Raw genomic sequence first — 25,684 nt, 5'->3', positions numbered from 1 at the left:
AAAAACTGTTGACATTCCGCTAACTTTAACAGTAATTACTAAAAATAATGTGTGGTAAAGTTATCGATGTCTCACAAAAGGTTTGTAATATCGATAGTATCGAGTAAACACCTTAGTGTGTTCCATCTCTAATTCATAGTTACGCTTGCGCTTTGTAGACACAATTTTAATTACTGATTTTCACACAATTAATTGTTATAAATATGCCTGATAAAGTTACAACAGAGTTATTAACCGAGTGAAGATGAGGTAGCACCCAAAGAAGAGTTAGTTATCAACTAAATAGAGGCCTAGAAAAGCGCAACAAAATACGCCTGGCCATTCGTGCGCATGTGTGTGTGCCATTGATTACATAGTTGGCATAGGCGACGCACAGGTGCGAGCGAGAGGGGGCATCATCCGAAAAGGGGCGCAACAGAAACCGCATTCCATTTCCAGAAATCCAGGTTGCAGCTTCCATCCATGAGAAAGGTGCGTACAAATGTCCAGATGTGGGTTAAGATTGGCCTGTACTCCTCATCATCCGTTTTCTCCACACAGTAAGCGCCATGCACCACCATCATCCGCCTCTGCCCATAACCGGAGCAAGTGGCTCCACAGCCGTGGGAACGGGGGCAGCTGCAGCAGAGGATGCATCACCTGCTGCGAATAGTGGGCCCGCCCCCATAAGCACCTCCACCACGCCCTCGGGATCCAACAGCCAGCAGCATCAGCGACGTCGCAAGAAGCGTCCGAACTACAACTACAACGGCATCCGCACCGTGGAAGTGCGACGTGGTTACAATGGCTTCGGTTTCACCATTTCCGGGCAGCAACCATGCCGGCTGTCTTGCATCATCAGCAGCTCACCTGCCGAGCAAGCTGGCCTGCGTTCCGGTGACTTCCTCATATCGGTCAACGGTCTAAATGTCTCCAAGTTGCCACACGAAACAGTGGTGCAGCTCATAGGCAACTCCTTTGGCAGCATTCGCATGCAGATAGCCGAGAACTATTATTCCGACAGCTCGGATGAGGAGAACGCCCATGCCACGCTGAGGGGTCAACTGCTGGCAGCCAGTTTGAGACACAAGCCCAGGTTTCTACACCACAAAGCCAAACTGCACAGACTGCGCAACTCGCCACAAAAGAAGCTAAACCCACCGGAGGCAGTGGAACCGCACAAATCAAAGTCATCACCCGATCACCCAACGTTAAAACCCGTTCTGGAGGATCCGCCTCTGACAGCCAATCTATCCAAAGCAGCGGATGTGGCCAATGTAAGTGCCATGGTGCGAGCTGTGGGCAGTGCTGCACTGGAGTACCGTGTTATTGTTGGCTATCTGGGAACCATCGAGATGCCCAAGCAGATTTCGCATAGTTCCAAGCTGCAGACAGTTCGATCTTGCATTCGAAAACTGAGACAGGAGAAGCGACAGCCCACCATTGTGCTAATGTGCATCACACCGGACAGCTTGAGCCTGCAGAGCTCCAGCGGCGGAGTGCTGGCCACCTACTCCTCGGCCAGGCTGAACTTCGTGAGCTCCTCGTCGGAGAGCGAGAATCGATTCTTTGGTCTGGTCACTAGCGCCGTGCACAACACACAGATCGAGGAGGAGTACGAGCCGAGCGCTGGCAGCGGAGCAGCTGCTGGCCACATCAGTATCTCGCACAGCTGCCATGTCTTCGTCATCGATACCAAGCTGATCGAGCATGCACAGCATTTGCAGCGGGCCCACGAGTTCCGACTTCAGTGCACCCGGGATCCTATCTCGAATTTGTGTCTCGAGTTCCCCAACAACTCGGAATATGTGGTGAATCTCGTGCGGAGCATGTATACCATGCGAATTCTGCCGCCGGCTAGTCGGAGTCATCAGGCAGACTATGAGGCGTGTGCCGGAGCCGGCGCAGCTGGAGGAGCAGGAGCAGCTGCCCACTCGCCGCAGCCATCGAACCACAGCGAGATCTCCACCACCACCTCCAATTCGGATTCGGGCATTGGCTTCAACAACGATTGTACGAATATTTCGGATCGCATTCTGGTTGTGGACTTCCTGGCTGCAGGAGCAGGAGCAGCGGCGGCGGCACATGCAGGACCACCAACTTATCCAGCACCTGCCCGTCCACTGGGCATAGTGGGCATCCCCGATAACCGACTGACCGTGCGGGCCATGCCCGATCATTCGGCCCTGCTAAGATCGCCGCCATCGAGCTCATCGCTTCGTCGACCCAATCTCCTGGACAGCTTCAATCTGATCAAGAGTCCCGCCACGAATCTCACATCCACCCGCTCCTGTGATGATGTTCTTAATCTTTTTGTCGACGATTCACCGCGCACTTTGGCTGCCGTGGCATCCATGGATGACATCTCGCTGCACTCGGCTGCTCCATCGCTCGATGAGGGCCACACGTTTGCCCATCCAGCGTGTGTGCCCCGCAAGATGCGCAGATCGTTGGCTCTGGAGACGCCGACCACGCCGCACAAGCTGAGTGCCCAGGTGTTTGGTCAACCTGGCTCGCGACATTCGCTGGGCTTCGAAGCCATCGACAGCGTGCAGTCGTCGGTCGGTGATACATGTATGGATCAGACCATGGACACGTGGGCCAGCCTGCAGAATCTGCACAAATCGCACAAGGATCGGACGAGCATGTCCGCTTCATCGTCCTCCCACTGCCTTTTAGAAGCTACGAACAGTGAACCTGATTTGGGGGTAAGTGGAACATATCCTTATCTTTATTCTATATTTATTGTGGGTTTTTGGAATGATTGGGATACCTGTAATAGAATCATAAGCACGAACCCATAGAACCCTCGGCATTTGTGAACCGCTCCTGTGCGCGGGCAGAAATCTTTTTACCTGGACGCCGCTCCACGTTACCTGCGTTCTCGGAGCTTATCGCCCCACACTCCTGCTCTCTGGGCCCCCAGATAAGGGGCTCTCTCTCTCTCTAGTGGTCTGGTGGGCCATATATCGGCATTCCGCTGTCCGCTTACCCGGAGTTTTGGTAGTCACAGTTGGGCTTTGGCAATAGGTGGCCACGGTTCCGCTATCTACGCTTCGGGTACGGATTTCGGCGGGTTTTAGTTACTATTTACAGCCAGGCCGTTACACTGTAGCTCCGATCGGCATTATCGCGATTTGGGGATTCGTGCGCGTCATGTGTGATAAGGGCGGAAATCGCAGGCTAAAAATAAAGTGCTCCGAACCCAATGACGTCATGGGCGTAGGTCACGACTGAAGCCGATCACCAGTGGAGCTCCATCCCGAGCGGCTGCCTCCGCCGTCGATTCCTCTGCCTCGAGCTTAATTCAATCTAAAGCAATTAATGGCGTCGACGTCGACTGACCTTTTCGCTCCTCCGATCGCCCCCCTCCTCCCAGAATCCTCCCCAGAATTCACATCGGGTATTCGTAATTTAGTTTGATTTTCGATTTGACAACACGCGATTTTTTGTACGATTTTTGTGCGATTCGGTCGTCCGTTTGCGGCGGTTTCACTTTCGTCGCGCTGTGCAGTGCTGTTCCCTCGTGTATTTGTTTTGCACTGAATACATAGTACACGATGTGGACATATTAAAATGGAAATATAAATAATATAACCGTCTGCGAAAAAGTTGCTCCATAAAAAGTTCAACGCCAGTTCAAGGAGCTTCGTCAGCAGTTGTGACTGAAATAAATATAAATAAATTCTCATTACGATAAAGCAAGAACAAAAAATAAAAAACAAAAAAAAAAGGGAAGAAACAACGTGTACAAATTGCAAGTGCAATTGTTTTGCACAGGCAAACAACAAAAGTCATCATCTCGATGCAAAAATGTCATTTCGAGAACTCGTTTGTGGCCTGTACTCCGAGGAGAAGGAGATGGAGGTAAGCTGACAATATGTGATTTGTGGATATATCTCACACTTATCGGTGCCCCCCACTTGATCGATGATGCCCCCTTCTCATAAAAAAATATTAAAAATACTGTGAGATCTAACTCTAATTATGCACAAGTCAGTAATGGTTTGGTATTGCTCGTGGAATAAATTTATGGCTGACGTTTACTAGTACGATATTTACTTAGTTCTATGCCTGACTGAGTTGTTGTGTACGATTCACCCCTTTATATCACGAAATTCTCTATTCCCAGTCGCCCTAAAAAATGACTAAAGCAAATCACTATGTGTCGTTTGGAATTAGTAATCTGCTTGTTTGCTCATTTCAGCACGTTCTTACGCCTTTGATATAGAATGCTCTATTTCTTTTCTCATGGTCGCAATCAGCAAACAGAGCTTCTTTTTGTTTGCCGTTCCATAAATCTGTGACACCTGGTAAGGTGGTAACTATTATTACCTTGAGTGTGTGTGCTCTGTTTAAATAGACATTGAGCACTGTCTACTATCATAAATTAAGAACATTATACATATAAAGTCTGGCATCTGAAACATCCAAATATTAGCACTTAGATAATAAAATCACACATGTCTATATCAAAATGTTGATGCAGCACTTAGTAAACTCATCCATCATTTCTCTAACTGATAAAACATTGATGTGTACTTTTGAAATGCTAATGGACGTAAATTACATTAACTTAATTTCGGTAGTTTCTAAGCTACAACAACTCTTAGTTGTGTTTTAAAGATTTCGAGGGAACGATAGCCAGCTGGGGACTAATGAGCAAGCATGTCAAGTGCACTTTTGTGACTTATTTTTAAACCATATAGACACGCAATCGGGCACTGGATATATCTAAGTTGGCCGGGTGTTCCAACAGGTTGACTCTGGTCTGACGGCATTTTGGCGGTAAGCCGTGTGGTTTTCCTACGAAAAAGGTGGAGTGGCACATGCCGTCACAGGTGCAAAAGAAAACAACCCTCGTGCTATGGGATATAGACGGGGGGAAAGAGGAAAGGAGCCGGGGTGACCCGCTAAATGAACGTTACTTTGCTTCCTTCCTGGCCTGGATGGATCGTCATGGGAAGTGAACTCTTGACTCTTGGCTAACTGGCAAGTTGATTTCGTTACTATTTAGCTGGGTAATTTAAGTTCTGTGCCACAATTAACCACGATTCGGCCTTTGAATTTGAGTTCTATTACCAAGGCCCAGCGAATTCATAACGTATTTACCAGCTGACGGCTGTGGGAATGGAAAACCTCTGAGCTAGATAGCCAAAATGTATCTGTCAGATACGTCAGTCGTGTAATTTTCGCTGCAAATTATTGCCTAAAGTTGTTCGCATGTGATCATTGGTCTTATCAGCTTGACTGGCGGCTGGCACTCAAACCCAAATGCCAAAGGCCAAACATACAAATGGAAATGAAAATGACAAACAAAATGTTTATTTTTAAAATGCATATTATTTGTCTGATCCAACAATAACGGAGCTATTGTTTTTTTTTTTGCCCCCATATTTTGATAGCAACGAAAATAAGAGCGTTCCGAAGTACGTCAGAAATGGCAAAATGCTGAATTGCGGCTATTAATAAACACCTTGCGCTCCAGGCACGTAACCTGCCAATTGAATTGACCCAAAGCAGTTGGCCGAAAAAACCCAATCGAGTTCTGGCCCTAGGCAATCGAAAGATACTCTCTACGAGTTCTGATTTTATTGGAAATATGATCTTATTACTTGTAAATCTCTTAAAAAAGAAAGCTAATAGTTGATATCCTCTATAAGAAAGCCAGAATAATGTTGTTCATATATGAAGAAAAAACTTTTAGAATTTTATATTGTTTTAACGCATTTAAGCGTGTAAGTAGCTAAGTATATTTATTGCAGCAGATATATATATATATATATATATAAAACAAGGCATAACAATAAATATTGTTTTAAAAAGCCATACATTTTTTTTGTCATATATCTGAAACATTTCCACTCGACATGGAATATTCGCTTTCGGCTTTTATGACGTCGTAAACCTTTAATTATTATAATTATAAGCTTACGATTTTAGTTTTAATCGTACAAATTTTAAGAGTAGGCTTTTAGCATAGTCTGACTCAAAGCTAGACATTGCTAACTTCTACACCATAACTTGTTTTCATAGTCACATCTTTGGGAAAGATGTGTGCAATCAATATGCGAATTACAGGGTATAAAATTGCTATAAAATTGCATTTAGCCAAGTGCAAGTGGAAAACACCTGACACCGCTGCTCGATTTTCCACCCCGATGCTGGTAGTTACTATGTGCTCAGGTTTAAGTGACTAACCACCGATCGACAAGAGAACAACAACAACAACAAAGAGCTAGAACGGCGAAAGCGGACGAAACCGCTTGTAAACCGCCCCGCGTTTAAAAAAAAGACGCACGCGCATGCGCTCTCTTTCTCTCGCTCGCTCCCTCGGCGGCGTACGAACAGCTGCGTTGTTGCTGTTTCACCTGCTTGCTGCCATGGGCAACATGTTGTTGTTGCTTGCGCATTTGAGCCAGGTTAACAGCGACCTAAACGTCGCACATCGTTCAGAAACCCTGAGTCAGTCATCGAGCGCAGTTCATTCGATCACAACGCATTTATTTGGTTACAAAGTGGAAACCAAAACTCAAATTAAAAGAGTCAATAAGTTTAAAGTTACATTGTAAACTGGGCCAATTAACTGGCACCCACAATAAAAAGTGTACGTCGAAGTAAACAGCATTTGATAACTTATAAAAACAGACAACCGGAAATTCCAACTTTATTAATCACTTAATACTACTTTTTTTTTTAAATAAGACTTAAAAGAAATATCTGTTAATTACCTTGGACCCGAAAACCTATTGATAAATCATTCATCGCCAGCCAAAAATAAAATCTCGCACTGGCATCAAATATTGGCTGAATAAATAAAAACAGCCAGTCAATTGAACTTTTGTTTGTGGCCTGTTTTCTGTGTGTTTTTGGCCCCCAAAATAGAATGTGCTAAATAATATACAACTTAAGGGTGGGGGAAACACAACGCAAATTAAAAAAAAAAAAGAAATGGAAATATTTTCTGCGATTCATAATCTCTGCGAATTCCACTGCTAGAAATATTCCATTTTATTGCCTTGATATGTGTGCAATGCAATCAAACAAATGAAATCCCCAATCGACGTCATAGCTAAAAACCGCGTAGAAACCATTAAGCCGCCTACGAAACGCGCGCAAATCGCTAGCGACTTCAAATTATGATTGTGCGTGGTATTTCCCCCAAGACATTTTTCCACAATTAATAGCCAGTGGGTGTGCGTTAATGTTTTTATAAACTTTTCTACGAACACTTCAAGAACAAGTAACGGAAAATATAATGGAAAATTAAATTATCCAAATACCAAAGTGTGCAATAATAAAAAAAAACGCAAAGTTTTATTCAGAATTAATCGCCTGCCGCTCGACTGTTCATCGCAAATTCATCGCCCACGAATTCCTCATTTAGTTGCCTTCGGTGTAAACGCACAGGGTAATTCACGCCAAAAATGATTCCACTTAAAAATCGAATACGAGTAGTGAAGAATCAAACAGATCTCCGCCAGCCTTCTGCTTCCACTTAAATGCCAAAAAATACAAAAAAAATAGTCAGATGGGGGCCAATATTCCGATTCTGACCTATTCAATGGAATAGCCCCAGACAGCTTTGCAGATTTATTACACAGCCCGTGATTCCTGCGGAATTTCCCCGAAATTTCGCCAAAAGGCGATCACTATAATCACTTTTCACCATGGCGAAGTATTCCGCTCCCAGCTCCAAATGATGTCACATTCCGTGGGGAGAACAATGAGACGCAGTACGCGAAATCACTTTGATCTATTGTCGTCACTGGAAATCCATTCGAATTCACTTAGTCACGCGTTATTTTTCTATGGAACATATGATGTCTTTCCAAGTCAGGCTATGCAGCCCAAATCAAGATTAGAACCTTATTCATTCATGAAAATATGTATAAATTGCTTTACCAATCGAAATTCACTTGTGTGCGACAGCTTGAAAGTTCTAGGAACACCTTATTACCATTTATTGATGGTCTGGATTCCATTTTGAACTGGAATCGAAGTGTTCCCTCAGGAACTTCAAAAGATTAGAGTGGTCACGACGATTCTCGTGTGTCTTCGCTGATACATATATTTTGTTTTTTAGCCATTTGGGTCAGAGCTATTAAGTTCTTGGCTCATATTGCGCAGTCACACTTTTCTTTCTGCTGTTTACACGGGAATTTCGAAGCTATTTTGATACCCGAATATTGATAAGGAGGCTTGTTGTTGACTTTAGTCAGGTTAGTATCGCCAGATGCCTGATAGAGGAAGGCACGTAAAGAGTGCTCTTTGTGGGCGCCACATAAGTTGTGTTCTATATATTCGCGCTATAAACATAAAAAAAAAACATTTTTCTTTCCTTATAACTTTTGTTTGGATTATAAGGTTCGAAGTATAGTCTATATAAACGCACACTCTTCGATTGCGTAAACCCACTGGCATCTCCTTATGGGTGACGCACCCACCACTACTGGATCCACTGGATTCACAGTCAGTTGCATACATCGACAAGTGACAATTTCCGTCAGTCTTTAGGTATTCCACATGCGAATCGCACGTCTGAAGAAAGCAGTAAACAGCGTGGAGAGTCCATAAAAAAAGTGCTTACTCAACATTTGAAGAAGTCGCATGTCTGTGGTCCGTCTCGAGGGCGCAGGCGTCCCAGAGAGCTACGTACGTTCTCGAAATTTGCATAGCTTTTCCCCACTTGCGTGAAAAGTTTACCTTTGGCGGCTGGCCAGTTGGCCGGGGAAATTCAGTCGTACGCGAACAGTCGAGCAGCGTGAACGTGGCTAAAATCGAAACAATTTGGGAGTACCATCTCCCTACCCCCACCCACAAAAAGAAAAACTTTGCGTTTTAATTGCCACAAGCTTTTAAAGTGCAAGTAATAATCAAATTGAATTGCACCCATTTAGGCAAGTGCGCGTCATGAACAATACAAATACCACTCGAGGCAGTTGCTCCAGAATACCCATCGCAAGGAACCAGGATAGCATCGCCAGCATGGTGGAGCGATTTGTCCAGTCGCTGAGCCAACTGAATGATTCCGGCACCTTTGACAGCAGCTTCGAGATCAAGAGGATTCATCCTGGATCCTCGGCCGGTTCCACGCCCAAACATGTCAGGCATCGCTGCCTCACGGAGCTGGATCGCGAACAGTTGACCCGGTTTGTGCAGGACTTCGAGGAGCGACAGGCCAGCACACCGAAGGTCAAGTCCAAGATTAGCTCACCGTACATATGCCGCAAGGCCAAGGAGTTCTATCAAAGTGCCAGCGGCAGACGCAGTGCCTCACCGCAAATAACAATGCCACCGGAGACCGTGCAGGAGGAGCAAGCGTTGGTGAATCCATTGCCCAGGAAATGCGCAGAGGCAGAGGACCTGATGCCACCACCCATGGCAATGGCACGTGTCCAGGCGGAACGCCGCAGTTGCCGCAGTGCCTCCCGCGTGCTGCAATTCTTCAGTTCGGCCACCAAAAGACGGAGTGGCAGCCGGAAACTGAGTGAGCCAGAGATGGAGGATAACCGCGCCGATTCCCCAGTGCTGATCAGAGTGACCAGGGATCGGGTGGAGGAGCAACTGGGCTGTAGTCCACTGGCAGCATCTGGCGGAGAAGTACCCACCAGCTCCGAGGACGAGGAGGAGCACGACGACGGCATCAGCTCGGCCAGCTCCAATCTCACCTCACAGTCGGGCGGCAGCTCCAATAGCCGCAATCTCTCCCCGGACTCCTCCTTCGAGATGCACGCTCCACTCCTGCCCAGCTTCAAGGTCACGCCCCCACGGGCAGTTTGTCGGGTGGGAAAGAATGCCGCCTGCGAGTTTGCTCGCTTCCTGCGCGGCTCCTTTCACTCCAAGCGCGCATCGGTGACCACGCTGCGCAGATCCCTCAGCGATCCGGATGCAGTGCAGCAGATGGACTTCAGCAAGCCGCCTCCGCTGCGCGACACCACCAACGTCATGCGAGTGAGTCACTTCTAGATTCCATTCACAACCCAAGTGGGATTAATCGCCTGGGAGTACACTCAACAATATTTACGAAATTATTCAAATCTATTATCTTAAGACTGCAAGTAGTAGGTCAAGACTGAATAGATAAGATAAAAGCAATCTTGAATGCTTATTTTACTACACTTAAGTTTAGATATAAAATATATTCAAAAAATGCCAACTTTATTGCAATTTATACATTTTCGATATCGATAAGAACAAAAATGGTGTCAAAAGTAAACGATTTTAGAATACCTATTTAAAATGAAAATTAAAATACATTTTTATTTCACGAAAATCCTATTATTTTTGTTGAGTGTACTTCGCCAGCTGGCGCCAACGTGATTCGCCTCGTTTCGATTCGATTCCGTTCCGATATGATTTTAGTTCCAAATTTGTTTACGCCAAAAACTCTTCATAATTTTTTCACTGGAAGCTGTTTATTTACGCCCGAGTCGTCGTCAATCAATGGCCATTAATGCGTGTCCGTAAAATCCGTTGATGGTTGTCCGTATGGCGGCACCTGTCTTCTAGCGAATCCCCCCAGCGAAAGAGTGATCCCCGAATGATCTTTGAACCCGTCAGTTTTGTGGTGTTTACCCTGCGTTGCATTCTAGATGTACGCCAAATTGGATTACGCCATTTAGTAATAGTTTATTGGCCCATATAAATAAGTTGTTTGTAATGCCACAAATCGATCAGCATTAAATTCGGCGCAGATTCAGGGTTGGAAATAAGGAAGAGAATTCGAGACGTAGAATCAATAGATTTCTAAAAGGAAAAGCACATATCTAGATATGTGTATGCGATTTTATATTATAGTTCGTTGGATATTTTTTGATATACGGTGTAATAATCTTAATTGTTCGTGGTTTGAAATGATTAGATTCACTTTTACTGCCTAGATTTCCCCTTTAGGAAGTACTTTTCCCATGTGTATGCAATGTGTCACCTCAAGCGAAGATGTCCCCATCTAATTCCAAATCGGGCCAACGATTGCCAGCCATAATGACTTTCTAATTATCACATTTGCATGGGCGTCGCGTGCCGCATTTCACTTTTCAATGGTGCTCATGGGTCATCACTTGGTTACTCGGTTGCCAAGTGGGGAAATAGCCCACGCCGATATTAACCATTTCCATTGATCGATAAAGAAATTAAGTAAATATTCCCATCGCATTGCCCACACTTTCGTACGCATAAAAGTCGTTAATCGCCGTCTGCTGGGCATTGTAAAAATTCCATCCACATTTCCGTACGATTCCTGTACTTAACTTTTAAATACATATTGTATATGTATCTTCCGCCTGGAGTTTTCTGAACAGAACGCATATGACCCGCATTATCTTCCATAAAATTAACGCAAACAAAAAGAAGCAGGAAAAACAAGCAGCATGCCGGATATTTAATTTAATGTGCACAATTGTTCAAAAAAGTGATACAGGCGAACCTACCGTAACTGGAAAATTTTAATCAATTGAAAATGGAAAAATAAATAAACTTACTTTCCAGTACTTTAATTATTATTTTCGGTGTATACAAACCTATTCACAAAATTAATTTAGTTTCTTTAAAAATTTAAATGAATATCAATTTCTATGAAATTGAAAAATGTTCCTTTAGAAGTTCCACTGTAATTCACAAATGTAAAACGATGCTTGTTGTTGCAATTGGGGATTTGGGAACGGAACAGATGGGATTGGCTGGAATTGGCTCATTCACGCACAAAAACGCAGATGGAAACCAGAGCGAAGTGCGTAAAATGCGCAAAATTATAGTTCCCTTTATTTTTTTGCCCACTGGCCATTAGCTAAACAAATCATAAATAACTGTGAAATTATAGACAAAAAAAGCACACGCGGCGAAAAGGAAAAATAAAATAATTTTCCAGGGCTCACATGATCTGGAAATTGGACGCTGATGGGGGGTCGACTTCCACGCGTTCTTTTTCGGCTCCGCAGCCCCCCTCACCTCCTTCGCTGATCATCACTTTTGTATATCTGCAAATTGCTTAATTTATCAACCAAATGCACAACAACAAAGCAGCGGCCGCCCGCATTCCAGTTGCCTTTGCTTGGCATTTTAATTATTCCAATTGTTGTCTGGGGCTCTCTTTGTTTAGACCACTGGAAGGATGGAAAGGTGGAAGGGGGTGGGATCGGATCGCTTAATTTATTTGCCAGCGTGTTTTGGCTATTTTTAGAGCAATTTATTTACTCGTCGGCATGTTTTTCGCAAAACTACAAATGTGGTTGCCTCATTAAGCATTGCATACTTAAATGGGCATTACATATACGCCGTGTAAAATGCGGCCAAAATGCGCTAAGCAACTTAATTAATTGGCCAAAAGGCTGAAAAAGCCACATTTAATTAAGGAAAATCAACAAAAATGTGCGTCACTTGGGGCGTGCGAGAGAGACAGACAGAGAGCGAGCACACCCACAACAAGCTGTGCAAACTTGTATTTGTATGTATGTCGTGTGCGATTCATTCATAAGCAGCAAAGCAAACAACAAAAGCAATTTCCAGCAGCCGGTGTCAGGCAAATAGGCAAAAGCAATAACAATACTAACAACAAAGAGCAACGTACGAAGCAGCCACCAAAAAAGAAAAAGAAACAACAAAAGGCATTCTCATTCCCATTGAAAATGAGTAAGCAGCGCACAAGCACACATACTCACACTCGCTCAGTTGAATTCGAATTTCGAAATCCAGTTTTTGTTGCCTCCCCTAAACTGTTAAAGCAGCTGTTCAAAAGATCACTCTCTTTGGGGCTCTCTCTCTCTCGCTGAAAAGATATTTGAAATATAAGATTTTCAATTTTATCTTAGCACTAACTTTACTGTGCATTAATTGCAATTAAAATTATACATAACTTCCTATCGATCGAGGTAGTTAATATTAATTAATTATGTTTTCTCTATCACTCAGTCTCTCTCTCTGCACTCTCCTTAACATTCAGCTCTTAACATTGCTGTTGCTGCAATCTCGAAACTTAACATTGCTGCCAGTTAAACCTCGACAACTTCACAGATACTTTTGCGTTTGAATCGACGGGTTCGCGGCTCTCGGCGCGGCTTCCATTTTTCCGAAAGATACAAGTACTTCCAAGTGAAATAAAGCAATTACATAAAGTCCAAAGAGTGCAGTGCAGTGCCGCGTTGTGAATTCCAGTGCGAAAGTGTAGAAAAAGCCAATTGACAAAAGCGTCACGTTTTCGCTTTCTGCCATTGTATTGCCCACGCACTCACACCAGCACACACACCTTGTCACCTGGAATACCGCAAAATTTGTAAAGAAATTCAGTCGTAAAGCCGCCATAGCATAAGAAATCCAGAGAATCCGAAGGTTCGTTCTGGTTTATCAACGCCTATGGTTAGTTGATCATTTGCAATTCTAACGAGTCTCGCTGTCTCTATCTCTATTCCTCGTCTCCTATCTCCCCCTCTTTCTCCGCATGAGCCACCCCCAATCCGCCCTCTTTTCGCTTTATTTTGAAACGCAGGCCTTTCGCCAGATAAGATTCGTTTTCATTGTTGGCTTTATAGGGAGTGTGGAGTACACTCACGAATACAATAGGGTTCATAAATATATTACCCCTTTACCTCTTTGTACTCATATTAAGTCTAATTTGGATAAATATTTACAATTTCCTTATAACAATTTAGAGAACAGATGAGCCAAGTTATGGCATCCATTCATAAAAGTTCAAAGCGTAGTTCCTTTAGCAATTAGTTTCTCAATAAATAAGATATTTCCTTGATATTTCAAAAGATACCGCATAAATTCGTACATTCATGCTATTTATTGATGACATCTGGATGGGCCATTAATTTGACCGCAGCTGTATGCATACAAATAATACTTATGATTTGTCATAAATTCCCAGAATTTCTGGCACACTTCGGGGAACTTCTAGACGCCGTCAAATATTTGATTTCTTCAAAGGGACCCCCAAAACCCAGTTCGTCATACGTGATAACTTATTTGCCCGCCCTGTTTATTATCGCCCGAATAGTATTTCCAATGAACCGATATGCGTGATATTTGCTTGAAACATCTGGTGGGGTGCCACATACAACGAGTGTGGGTTCCCCGAACGAGACTACGTGATATTCTCAAGTGTCTGTAGTTCCGAGATTACGAACGGCGGTATGGCTTTAGGCCCCAAAGAAACCCTTCGATGGATCTCAATTTTCCATCATGTCCAGCAGACCATTGCGGTTGATCGATCCAACGGCTCTCCAGACTCCAATTACCGACGCCCTGCTAATTAAGTGCCACCCCAGAAGGCGACAGGTTGTTGCAAAGAGCTGGGGATCGCGAATGGGATCGGGTGTGCATATGTATAGAGAAATTATATTGTGGCCAGCCACCAACGAGGAGTGGTAACCCGAGCCGAAAGCCATTGCGGATAATTCACTCGTGGGACTTTGTTTGTCTTCAGCCGTTGAAATGCAAACTCAGCTCAATGACTTGGCACTCGTTTTTCGAGAGAGCGATATAAAGATGAAGCCAAGCTGGAGAGTTGAACCGAGTCTATAAGTGCACTGCGAGAAAATTGTGGGCATTTGTATAATTATTGTGCCGCTTTAATGTCTTGCAAAGCGTATTAATTATAGTAGAGCAATCAATGGTTTTGTTTAAATTGGAGGTAATTCAATTGATTGCAAAATTCTCTCAGTGTCCAATGATGAGTTTAATATGTGGAGACAGCCCGCGAGAGGGATGGCCATGTAAATGGGAATGTGGATGTGAACGTACCCACCATGGCGGCACCGGAAAATGTCCAAGTCAGTGTCCACTGAAGCGGAGCAATATGCTCCGGTCCGCACTCCCTTTTTTGACCAGTGAACGGAACGGAATGGAGATTGCAAGTGTTTTTTTCGTGTTTCTTTCGGTGTATTTTGTATATTTGCTGTGGGATTTCTTAGTGGGTCCCAACCACTAATTGCGGCCCATTCTTGCACGAATCACTGTTGCTAAATTCGGTTGCCTCGTCTTTGTTTCTATTCGATTTCGCATTTTGCAGCTCAAAGTCGACAATCTGTGAATTAGCCGTCGTTTATTTATTTTAATTGTTTTCTTTGGCAAATTGCTCACTTCCTACTTAGCGACGTCAAAGCCTCTACACACCCATGAGCCCCCTTTTAGTAGTCTCCTATTGTTTGGCAATCAGCGTTGATTTATGCTCCTCTCTGAGCTTTTGACCGCTGAATATGAATCTGTCAGCTTGTTTTCTGGAATTTCAGGCCCCATTTCAAGAAAAAAAAATAACAAAATCAAACTTAAGTGCAGCTTAAGTAGTTTTAAGTGCTGTTTTTCGAGTTTTGACCCATATACTTTATTTGATAAAGCCATATCTTTTCTGCATTGTATATACATATATGTACATTTATGAGTTATGGCGTCACAAGAATTGTTTCTTGATATGATGAAATTGCACTTTACTGCATATCACACTTGTAAAAATATACGTAAGAATATTGATAGGAGTTTTTCCCTTGACAACACAAAAGCCATTTCATCTCAATCTGCACAATTGATAGCGTGTGTCGAACCAATTTACAAATTGTATAAACGAGCCTGCCCAGCTCGATACAAATTGGTTTCTATTAATGAACAAAAATGAACAACAATTGCTTTTCCCCTTTTAAGATCGAACTGTGAGAGAGCAAAATTGAAACCAACCGGAAATGTTGAAAATTTCTCTTTTATCGTTAACAATCAGCGTTAGTCGACAAAACAAATGTTGCGTTGTATGTATGTATCTTTTTTGAGTTTAGCTGGGAGTGAGTTATGGTTTCTGCGAAACTCGAGATCTGAATAGAATGATGGGTTTAGGAGTGGAATTCATTAATCTCTCGCCATAAGGGGATGGCGCACAAAAGCTGTCGTTAAACGAAAAGTCGGTGGGAAATGCACAAATACAATGACCACTATGCGGCGACTAGATATTCCCGGTCTGTCTGCTTGAGCAGCGATTATCGTAGCGCTCCAAGTGCAGTAAGTAGATGGAATGAGCACCATACCACCATCATCATCATCATCAGCAGCAGAAGCATAGGGGGGAACCCGACTCGAAGCAACTCGCATGGAACCACTCCAGAATTTCTTAACATACAATTGGAAAAGATAGTTTTCGGAGGGGCACCAGCAACACGATGCGTCACACAAACAAATTTATGAGTTGATTTGAGGAGTTCAAAAGTTTATCGTGCCCGTCTGACCATGATAATGACAGTCTCCTCTGGATGCCCGCAATTTGTACTTGTGAATGGGCCATGAATCGATGTCTTCTTTGTACTTCCTTGCTACAAGTTTAATTGAAAACTAAAGGGTTGCATGAATATACTATTTTCTATCTTCATTTTACACAACTCCACAGACTGCCCACATTTCATCTAATAAACAAACAAAAGTCTAGTTTATTTCAGTTGAAGTCTATCATTATACCTCGCTATAATTCCTTATCTTTTTGTGACTCTTTCAGAACCGCGCTCTGCCCGCCAATGCCTCGCCCTTCCGCCGAGCCTGGGGACAGTCTTCCTTCCGCACGCCCCGCTCCGACAAGGTGGCCAAAGAGCAGCAGCAGCTAGGACAGTCGTCGCCCGTGAGACGCACTGCCTCGATGAACGCCTCCGACAACGATATGTACATCAAGACGCTAATGCTGGACTCGGATCTGAAGTCGTCGCGCAGCCAGCACCAGCTCAGTCTGCTGCAGGTGCCCAAGGTACTGACCACGCCTGCACCGCCCTCCGCCATTACCGCTTCCGTTGCTACAGAGGATGAGGCCCAAGACCACGGCTGTCCCAGCAGTTGGGCCGGCTCCTTTGAACGGATGCTGCAGGATGCCGCTGGCATGCAGACGTTCTCGGAGTTTCTCAAGAAGGAGTTCTCCGCGGAAAACATATACTTCTGGACCGCCTGCGAACGTTATCGTCTGCTGGAATCTGAGGCGGATCGAGTGGCTCAGGCCCGCGAGATCTTTGGCAAGCATTTGGCCAACAGCAGCAGTGATCCCGTCAACGTGGACTCGCAGGCACGCAGCCTTACGGAGGAGAAGCTGGCCGGTGCCGCTCCGGACATCTTTGCGCCGGCACAGAAGCAGATTTTCAACCTGATGAAGTTTGATAGCTATCAGCGTTTCATTCGATCGGACTTGTACAAAAGCTGCGTGGAGGCGGAGCAGAAGAACCAGCCACTGCCTTACAGCGGATTGGATCTGGACGAGCTGCTGAAGACAAATTTTCACTTAGGTGCCTTCTCCAAGGTGGGTAGTTCAAGCATGTATAACTCCATTCCTTACTAAGACGAACTTATAATCCAACAGCTCAAAAAATCGGCTAGCAATGCTGAGGATAGAAGACGAAAAAGTCTGCTTCCCTGGCACCGAAAGACGCGGAGTAAGTCCCGCGATCGCACGGAGATAATGGCTGACCTGCAGAACTCGCTGATGCCGGCGCCACCAGTACCACAACCTGCCCCGCTCACCAGTGCGTCACTCAAGCTTGTCTGCGGACAGAATTCCTTGAGTGATCTGCACAGCTCTAGGTCATCTTTGTCCTCGTTTGATGCGGGCACAGGCACTGGCGGACAAGGAGCCAGTACGGAGAGCGTGTATTCGTTGTGCCGGGTGATCCTCACTGATGGAGCCACCACCATAGTGCAGACAAGACCTGGAGAAACAGTGGGAGAACTGGTCGAACGATTGCTGGAAAAGAGGAACCTTGTGTATCCCTACTATGACATAGTGTTCCAGGGCAGCACCAAGTCGATCGATGTGCAGCAGCCATCGCAAATCCTGGCCGGTAAGGAGGTGGTAATCGAGCGCCGTGTGGCTTTCAAGCTGGACCTGCCCGATCCGAAGGTGATCTCGGTGAAGAGTAAACCCAAGAAGCAACTGCACGAGGTGATCCGACCAATACTCAGCAAGTACAACTACAAGATGGAGCAGGTGCGGGTGATCATGAGGGATACTCAAGCGCCAATCGACCTCAATCAGCCGGTTACCATGGCCGATGGCCAGCGACTGCGCATCGTGATGCTGGATTCGGATTTTCAGGTAGGCGGCGGCAGTAGCATGCCGCCGAAGCAAAGCAAACCTATGAAGCCACTGCCGCAGGGTCAGTTGGATGAGCTAACGAACAAGGTGTTCAACGAGCTGCTGGCCAGCAAGGCTGATGCAGCGGCCAGCGAGAAGTCGCGGCCCGTCGATCTGTGCTCCATGAAGTCCCACGAGGCGCCCTCGGAGACATCTTCGCTCTTTGAACGCATGCGGCGTCAGCAGCGCGATGGCGGCAACATTCCGGCTAGCAAGCTGCCCAAGCTCAAGAAGAAGTCCACTAGCAGCAGCCAACAATCCGAGGAGGCAGCGACGACTCAAGCAGTCGCGGATCCCAAGAAGCCAATTATAGCCAAGCTAAAAGCGGGTGTGAAGCTGCAGGTGACGGAGCGAGTAGCCGAGCACCAAGGTGGGTAGCCTTGACGTGCCTCCCCCAAAGAATGCCAAACTAACTTAATTACTTATTTAATTTGCAGATGAACTACTCGAGGGCCTAAAGCGAGCACAGCTGGCTCGACTGGAGGATCAGCGTGGCACCGAAATTAACTTCGACTTGCCTGATTTCCTGAAAAACAAGGAGAATCTCAGCGCAGCTGTATCAAAGCTGCGCAAGGTGCGCGCCAGCTTGAGTCCCGTGAGCAAGGTACCCGCCACGCCCACGGAAATTCCACAGCCGGCGCCACGTCTCTCCATCACACGTAGCCAACAGCCGGTGTCGCCCATGAAGGTGGACCAGGAGCCAGAGACTGACTTGCCTGCCGCGACGCAGGATCAAACGGAATTCGCAAAAGCGCCGCCTCCGCTGCCGCCCAAGCCAAAGGTGCTGCCCATCAAGCCTTCCAATTGGGGCGTGGCTCAGCCGACGGGCAACTATTGCAACAAGTTCTCCCCCAGCAAACAGGTGCCAACATCACCCAAAGAAGCCTCCAAACCTGGAACGTTTGCGAGCAAAATACCACTGGATCTGGGACGAAAGTCTCTGGAGGAGGCGGGCTCGCGGTGTGCTTACCTCGACGAGCCCAGCAGCAGCTTTGTGTGATATAAGTGCGCCCACGTACTTGAAATGGCTTTACTGATCTTGCTTGTATATATATGTGCACTATTTATTTATACTTTATATCCTCTTCCCTATTCTCTAAATGTCCAAACAATCCATGACGAGCTTTTGTATGTTATCTACTGAGTGATCGCCTGTATTTATAATAACTAGCAACAATAAGCATTAGCTTTACTACATTTTGAATAAAAATATCCAAGTAATAAGTAGTATGCATATTATTGAATAACATATGTTCCTAGGTGGCTTACCTACCTATGGTGGTTTACAAAAAATGTATTCTACATTTTCCATTCATCTTAGAGGGAGGTGAAGAAGCAAAATTATAAACAAAATTTAACGATGAAATGAAATTTATACCAGCAATAATCAAATACAACCCATACGCTTTAAATTTCATCTTTTCCATTTTCGATTCAAATAAGCAAAGAAAGAATTCATAAAATAAAGAAAAACAATAACAGTTTGAAAAATTATAATTTAACCAAGTGGCGACTCAAAAAGCATTAGGCAATGTTAACACGCATTCTTCTGAGCCGCCAGGCGGCCCACAAAAAGTACAATCAAATGGACAAGGACGGCTTGGTATGGCTCTCCACCGGGGTGGCCAGTTGCAGTTGCTCCTTGGGTTGTTCGCTGACTGAGTCCACCTGTTTGACCTCGGCATCCCCGGCACTCAGTTCCTTGGGTGGCTCCTCTGCATCCTCGATGAGACGATAAGTGATGGGGGCGGGCTGCTTGGCCGGCAACCAGTCGGGGATGATCTTGTCGTGCAGCCGCCATTTGCCATACTCGTTCGAAATGTGCTTCTCAAACACCACATATTCCAGCACGTCCTTGGTGATGATCTCGCTGCCGTGCATCAGGCGACCGAAGCGGTCGTAGATGGCTAACATCTGTTGGCTGTGGAAGCGCACGGTGACTTGAGCGAACTGGTTCTCCTTGGTGATCACCTCCGTCACGCGGGCATGGACAACGCGCGGTGGCTCTAGCGACTGCAGGAACTTCCAACGAATGGTCTTGTCCTTGACGTTGTGCATCATCTCCGGATAACAGCGTTCGCTGACGAACTCGCGAATCTTGTACTTGTCCTTGGCGGCCATGTGAGTGTGCGCCTGTATGTATATATCCTGGGCCTCGGCGCCGAAATCATCAGATCTAAAATTTTCGTCGTAGGAACGAATCTTGCGCACGGCCATCAGGCTCTTGGACTTCTTCTCCAGAAACTCGAACTTCTGCTTGGCACCCGATGTTGAAATAATAGACTTCTTGCCGTCGCCTTCGGGAGGGACATAAGCCTCAAAGATGCCGCCCGTGCAGCTTATGTGGAAAGGACGCTCCATCCAGGGACGTGGCGGCAAGACACCTCGCTCCTTCATCCGGCTGCGCATCTCCTCCTTGGTGATGTCCTCCGGTTTCTCGCGCAGATTGGGCAGATCCATCTTCACGAACTTAAACTTACGCAGGCGCTTGAACTCGGGCCTCCAGTGCTTGGTCTGTCGGTGGCGTACCTGCTGCATCTGGATCAGATTCTGGAGTGGAGAAGCGAGTACGCCCAGTCCACCACCAGGAAGAAGTGCCGCCTGCTGCACGCCGGGCATAACCTGGGATATACAATGAAGTCAATGTTAATTGAACTGTGTTCGATGGGCCACCTATCTATCCATGTACCTGCAACAGTTTAAGACACGATTTGGCCGACGCTAGCTTCTCCATTGTATTTAATTTCTATTATATAAATAGGAAACTCCGCAATAACAAACTTTGGAAGAATAAACGGAAACACACTAACGCGTCCAGCTGGCAAACGTGATTACATCGATAACACATTCGATAAGTTTGGGTAGGTAAACAACCCAAAATCGATTAGCTATAGGTTTTGAATTTATGAATAGTTCGTTACTTTTGCATTTTGAAACAAAGGGGTTGAGAACACTATTAATAGTTTAATAGAAAATAGTAAAAGAATCTGAAAATACGCTTGAAGTAATGGTTTAATTTGATAAAACTATAGATTTTGATCAATGGCTGCTTGAATTTTGAAACAATCTGAACAATAGATAAGATATGCCTTTTGGGGGCTTCAATTTCCCTCTTCCTCTTCACCAGGGCCATCCACGCAACTTTCGCTGCAGTCGGGAGGCAGGTCGTCAAGGAAGCGGTAGCCCGCGGCCTTGAACATCTTGGCCTTCATCTGGAAGTCAAAAATTTAAATAGACTCTTCCAGCAGATCCGCGCCTATAATTACCATTATCTGCTGGAACTGGCAGTCGTATGCGTTGAGGGCAGTGTCCCGCTTTCGCAGCTCGTTTCGCAGCACTTCGATCTCCATTTGTTGACACTGGGCCCGCTGAACGGCACACTTGGCTGCCACCAGTTCCTGCTTCATCTGATTACAACGGCACTGGGACGGGAGAAGGTAAGGAGTCCACATTACTAACACTTACTCAGCAGACAGGTGCTGAATAACGTACCTTAAGGATTTCCTCATTGCCCCTAGCCTTGTCTACCTCGTTCTCGTAGTAGTTCTGCATATCGTGCATCTCACACTGCATTTGCTCCATGCATCGGCACTGTTTCCGTAGATTTTCCTCCAGGTTGCATGTCAGACACTCCGCCTCATTGGCCTTCTCCTCTAGTTGGTTGACTTTGCAGCCGAGCTCCTCCAGTTCCTTACACTTCTTGCGCAGGGCATCACGATCGGCTAGAATCTTTTTGATGTTCTCGGCATCCTTGTCCGGCGAGAAACTGCCCTTTCCAGGAGGACCCCTAGCGGCACGACCAGCATTGCCACCTCCACCTCCACCACCACCACCACCTTCAGAACCGCACTTTTTGGCACAGCGCTTCATGACTTCGTCCTCGAACTCACGCAGTAGCGCCACCTCCTTACCCAAGTCGTCGATCTTCTTCTGCAGGTAGGGTATGTCGTTGCTCTTTTCCGGATCGATTTTAATGCTATCCATCTTGCAGCGCTTCGATTGTTTTTCGAGCAGCCGCTTTAGATTGGCATTTTCAGCCTCCAGGATGTCGTGTGCCTTGTTCATGTCGTCAATGGCCGCCTGCAGACCGTTCAGTTCCTTCTCGTCCTGCGGCGTTATCTTGTTGTCATCGGCCAGTTGCTTGATTTTCTTTTTCAGAGCCTTGCTCTTCTCGGGGTCATAGCGCTGGTCCATAATCCGCTTGATCTCGGCGGTCTCCTGATTGGCTGTCCTCAATTTATCATCAGAATCGGCCAGTTTCTTCTGCAGAATATTATTCTTGATCATCAGATCCTGCATGCGACCAATTGTGTCGTCCGCGGCATTTATTAAACTGTCGCCCACCACCAAATTACTGCCGTACTCATCCTCCGGACTCAATGGAGCAGATCTAGCGGTAGGCTCGACACCACGGTCCTTCTTTATCGGTGAGTTGCAGGCCACCAGGTCGGCCACGAACTGCGACTTCCTTTCCTCGTTTGCTGACCATGATCTGTCGTCGACTGTGGATGGATACTTCTTCAGTTTAACACACGCATCGACACACTCAAATTCGTATGTCTCATCGTTGAAAGGCACGTGAAAGAACTCTTTTTGTGTGGAGAACGCCATGAATTCGCCTAGTGCTTAACACAAAACCAACTAATCTATCAAACGAATTTACAAGACTATTTAAAATTGCTTGAGGGTCGGTCTTGGAAAGTGATCAACGGAATATGTATGGGTCCGACATGTATTGGATCACAAAAAATATCTATTGCTCGACACGTAAAAATTTACATATTTGTCTGTCAGTCGGGCCAGTTGTTAACTGCTTACTAGACTACAATTAGTTAACAGTTCTCTTAGTCGACAAAAATTATTCAAGGCCCTGTGCTCTGCGCTCCGCCAGCGATTCGTCCACGGAATTCATGGAAGAGAAGCCACACGGTTGCATCGTCATGCTGGCTGTGCCGGAACTTATCGTGCGTAGGGCACTCGAGTAGCCGGAGAGCTCTGCCAGAGGAGCATTCACCAGAATTATCTAAAAGAAATACCTTTACACGCCTTTCAAAGTTATAAACTTAGCCAGTGGTTACCTTATTTCTTTCCCCTTTGGGTAGGACATCGTTAATATGTGCTCGTCGTCGTGAAAGATCAGCTATAATTCCGGAAATACGTTCGCTAGGCGCCACAATTTGAAGGGCCATAATGGGTTCCAACAGCCGGGTGCCACTCGTGCTTAGTAGCTGTGAGTTTATATACAATGTAAACGTGTTGCAAGAAATAATACGATCTTAGCTACCTTTTGCACACACTGAGCTGCAGTGGCCATGACAAAAGAATCAGCAGTGCCGCGTCCAATAGTTGCGTTATGCAGACGAATCTGAGTCTCCACAACCTGGCCACCAACGCGAGGTCCTCGCTCCAGGGCGCTGATGGAGCCCTTCCGCAGAACTTGAAGAATTCGCGGACGCAATGTGTTGAGATTTGGCAGATTCTCTGGTGACTTATCTAAACTTTTGTGGAAAAACACATTTAAGTTTGATTTCGTAGAAATTTCATAGTACTCCAAATCACCTGAACAACTCGGCTTGATTCTTGACCACCTCCAGTGTTACACTGACACTCTGCTTGCTCCCGGCTATTTCCTTTTCCACACTTAGCGTGGTCAACGCAGGTGCTTCAATTGTTTCCTTGTACGCAATTTGTAGAGGACCGAGGTCAACGTCGATTTTGTACTCGCTCAGGATGCGCGATTTGATGATGTCCATGTGCAACTCGCCCATGCCACCGAGTACTGTCTGTCCAGTAACTGAATCGTAGCTCACACGCAGACTAGGATCCTCCCGCTGCAGCTGCTTAAGTGCCTGCTCCATGGCCGTTTGCGAGGATACATTGGGAGGCTCGATCGAACAGAAGTACACAGCATCTGGTATTTGCGGGTCAATAGCAAACAGCTCGGCTGACTCATCCAATTCGTCATCTTCCTCGGCTTTGGACGCAGTATCGCCCAGGCTTTGCTTATAGCGCTTTTGTGCATTCTTCAGCGCAGACTGACTGGAGGTCAGCAGATCTCCTGTTACCGTGGACTAAAAAATTTGGTATTTAATCTTGTTTTATTATTTATATTGGGTGCGGCTTACCTTCAGACCTGCACATATTACCACATCTCCTGATTGCACAGCGCCGACCTCTCGATATTCGTCGGCCAATGGCTCATACAGCTTAGACACAACTTCTGCCTGTCCGCGAGCGGATATCAGTCGCATGCCTCGTTTTATTTCACCTCTTAGAATTCTAACTAGGGTTAATGGACCACGTTGCTTATCGTGTACAATTTTGAACACCTTGCCAGCCACCTCTGTTCTGTGAACCACTTCAACTTAATATAAAACAATTACTTATTTCCGAATAAGTACTCACCCAAAGCAGTCGTAGATTTGGTTTCGTTCCTCGGGTGCAGGCAGGTAAGCGTTGACAGCGTCCATTAGACGCTGTATGCCCACATTTTTGTAGGCGGAGCCCAGCAATACGGGCACTACTTTCTGCTGGGTGGTTGCGCGTCGAAGAGCTCTTTCGATCAATGCATTGTCCACATTGTCAAAGCTTTCTGTGCTGATAACCACATCGGCCAATTCGTCATCTAGTCCCGACAGTTGATCAATCAGTTCATTCCGTTTTTCCTGCAGCACGCGCAAATCATCAGAGGGCTCCAGTTTTACATTTCTGTAACTGCGTCCCAAGTCCTTTTGCTGCCAGCTTAGCCGCTCCAGGGTGATCACGTCATTGATGGCTAAAATTGGCGGAGCTTAGATTAGCTTTCCAAAGAGAGCAGACTGAGCATACCTAATACCCCATCTTCGTTTTTCACGGGGTACTGTAGGCAAACGGGCTGCGTTTCTAGCTTATCCTTCAGATCGCTAACGCACTTTTCAAAGTCCGCATCAGGACGATCCATCTTGTTGACGAATATGAGACGTGGCAGCTTGTGCTTGTCCGCCTGCGACCACACGGTGACCGTTTGGGCCTCCACGCCAGCTGTGCCATCCAGAACAACGACCACACCATCCACGGCATACAAAGATTGCTCAACCTCCATGGTAAAGTCAATGTGTCCGGGTGTGTCCAATAGGTTGATGCTGGATTAAATGGTGTTAGGAGTTAGGGGTAAGCGAAGTAACAAGCGAAACTCCTACCGGTGATCATTCCACGGAAATGTTACCGCCGAGCTGCAGATCGTTATGCCGCGTTCGCGCTCCTGGGTTAGGTAATCGGTGACCGTGTTGCCTCGATGCACTTCACCCAGAGCTCTGGTCTTGCCAGCATAGAACAGCATGCGTTCCGTTGTCGTTGTTTTGCCTAAAAGGGATTAATTGATCAAGTAATCTTAAGTAGTTTTCAAATTTGCAGTGCTCCTACTCACCTGCATCGATATGCGCCAGAATTCCTATGTTCCTGATCTTGCTGCTATAGCTACGCTTCCAGATTTGATTGGAAAGATGCCATAGCCATCTGTTTCTTTGTTTAGGACCGCTTTGCCATGCATATTTCAGCATTTTCATTAATAAATGAATAAAAATGGAACCAAACTGCCAAATGAAACCACCTTCAGCAGCTGTTTATTTTTTTTCGTTATCG

General features: G+C 45.8%; 4 protein-coding genes across 12 annotated transcripts; 1 reads left to right on the top strand and 3 right to left on the bottom strand.

Moving 5' to 3' along the window:
- Positions 1–98: 98 nt before the first annotated feature.
- On the top strand, positions 99–19,288 carry LOC6739760 (regulator of G-protein signaling loco). 7 transcript variants are annotated; one of them, XM_039295092.2, is made up of 5 exons: positions 99–471; positions 541–2,687; positions 16,451–17,233; positions 17,294–18,434; positions 18,502–19,288. In XM_039295092.2, the coding sequence occupies exons 2-5, from the start codon at positions 549–551 to the stop codon at positions 19,062–19,064; spliced, it is 4,626 nt and encodes a 1,541-aa protein (XP_039151026.1). In that variant the 5' UTR covers positions 99–471; positions 541–548; the 3' UTR covers positions 19,065–19,288. The 7 variants fall into 7 exon arrangements, with proteins under 7 accessions (XP_039151026.1, XP_039151027.1, XP_016035779.1 ...); XM_039295093.2 differs by having other exon boundaries at positions 17,294–18,406; positions 18,502–18,582; XM_016172010.3 differs by lacking the exons at positions 99–471; positions 541–2,687 and adding exons at positions 6,412–6,586; positions 8,880–9,933.
- Positions 19,289–19,540: 252 nt separating this feature from the next.
- On the bottom strand, positions 19,541–20,909 carry LOC6729133 (probable 39S ribosomal protein L45, mitochondrial). Its single transcript, XM_016177294.3, has 2 exons — positions 20,754–20,909; positions 19,541–20,686 (listed from the first exon to the last, which is right to left on the bottom strand). Exons 1-2 carry the CDS (start codon positions 20,796–20,798, stop codon positions 19,646–19,648), a joined length of 1,086 nt encoding a protein of 361 aa, XP_016035778.1. The 5' UTR covers positions 20,799–20,909; the 3' UTR covers positions 19,541–19,645.
- A 149-nt stretch (positions 20,910–21,058) lies between these two features.
- LOC27208503 lies at positions 21,059–22,866 on the bottom strand. The gene is made up of 3 exons (XM_002104417.4): positions 21,557–22,866; positions 21,331–21,486; positions 21,059–21,276 (listed from the first exon to the last, which is right to left on the bottom strand). Exons 1-3 carry the CDS (start codon positions 22,673–22,675, stop codon positions 21,166–21,168), a joined length of 1,386 nt encoding a protein of 461 aa, XP_002104453.2. The 5' UTR covers positions 22,676–22,866; the 3' UTR covers positions 21,059–21,165.
- Positions 22,783–25,657, bottom strand: LOC6729132 (ribosome-releasing factor 2, mitochondrial). 3 transcript variants are annotated; one of them, XM_016177293.3, is made up of 9 exons: positions 25,470–25,657; positions 25,243–25,405; positions 24,893–25,185; positions 24,470–24,839; positions 24,190–24,412; positions 23,624–24,135; positions 23,349–23,562; positions 23,143–23,292; positions 22,783–23,087 (listed from the first exon to the last, which is right to left on the bottom strand). In XM_016177293.3, exons 1-9 carry the CDS (start codon positions 25,606–25,608, stop codon positions 22,923–22,925), a joined length of 2,229 nt encoding a protein of 742 aa, XP_016035777.1. In that variant the 5' UTR covers positions 25,609–25,657; the 3' UTR covers positions 22,783–22,922. The 3 variants fall into 3 exon arrangements, with proteins under 3 accessions (XP_016035777.1, XP_039151028.1, XP_016035776.1); XM_016177292.2 differs by lacking the exons at positions 22,783–23,087; positions 23,143–23,292 and having other exon boundaries at positions 23,420–23,557; XM_039295094.2 differs by lacking the exons at positions 24,893–25,185; positions 25,243–25,405; positions 25,470–25,657 and having other exon boundaries at positions 24,190–24,407; positions 24,470–24,610.
- Between the last annotated feature and the right edge of the window lie 27 nt (positions 25,658–25,684).

The sequence above is a fragment of the Drosophila simulans genome, chromosome 3R, assembly GCF_016746395.2.
Source record: "Drosophila simulans strain w501 chromosome 3R, Prin_Dsim_3.1, whole genome shotgun sequence".
Lineage (NCBI taxonomy): Eukaryota > Metazoa > Arthropoda > Insecta > Diptera > Drosophilidae > Drosophila > Drosophila simulans.
Note: the sequence above shows the minus strand (reverse complement) of the source record. Positions and strands in the feature narration are given on the sequence as shown.

What these genes read in the sequence shown, in the direction of transcription:
- LOC6739760 (XM_039295092.2), top strand. Translation starts at nt 549, where the DNA reads ATGCACCACCATCATCCGCCTCTGCCCATAACCGGAGCAAGTGGCTCC. An exon ending in ACAGTGAACCTGATTTGGGG is followed by an intron (nt 2,688 to 16,450) that starts GTAAGTGGAACA and finishes TGACTCTTTCAG; the next exon opens with AACCGCGCTCTGCCCGCCAA. An exon ending in GCGAGTAGCCGAGCACCAAG is followed by an intron (nt 18,435 to 18,501) that starts GTGGGTAGCCTT and finishes TTTAATTTGCAG; the next exon opens with ATGAACTACTCGAGGGCCTA.
- LOC6729133 (XM_016177294.3), bottom strand. Translation starts at nt 20,798, where the DNA reads ATGGAGAAGCTAGCGTCGGCCAAATCGTGTCTTAAACTGTTGCAG. An exon ending in CGTGTCTTAAACTGTTGCAG is followed by an intron (nt 20,687 to 20,753) that starts GTACATGGATAG and finishes TGTATATCCCAG; the next exon opens with GTTATGCCCGGCGTGCAGCA.
- LOC27208503 (XM_002104417.4), bottom strand. Translation starts at nt 22,675, where the DNA reads ATGGCGTTCTCCACACAAAAAGAGTTCTTTCACGTGCCTTTCAACGAT. An exon ending in GCAATGAGGAAATCCTTAAG is followed by an intron (nt 21,487 to 21,556) that starts GTACGTTATTCA and finishes CTCCCGTCCCAG; the next exon opens with TGCCGTTGTAATCAGATGAA. An exon ending in GCCAGTTCCAGCAGATAATG is followed by an intron (nt 21,277 to 21,330) that starts GTAATTATAGGC and finishes TTTGACTTCCAG; the next exon opens with ATGAAGGCCAAGATGTTCAA.
- LOC6729132 (XM_016177293.3), bottom strand. Translation starts at nt 25,608, where the DNA reads ATGAAAATGCTGAAATATGCATGGCAAAGCGGTCCTAAACAAAGAAAC. An exon ending in AAACGAAGATGGGGTATTAG is followed by an intron (nt 24,840 to 24,892) that starts GTATGCTCAGTC and finishes CGCCAATTTTAG; the next exon opens with CCATCAATGACGTGATCACC. An exon ending in CCAAAGGGGAAAGAAATAAG is followed by an intron (nt 23,088 to 23,142) that starts GTAACCACTGGC and finishes TATTTCTTTTAG; the next exon opens with ATAATTCTGGTGAATGCTCC.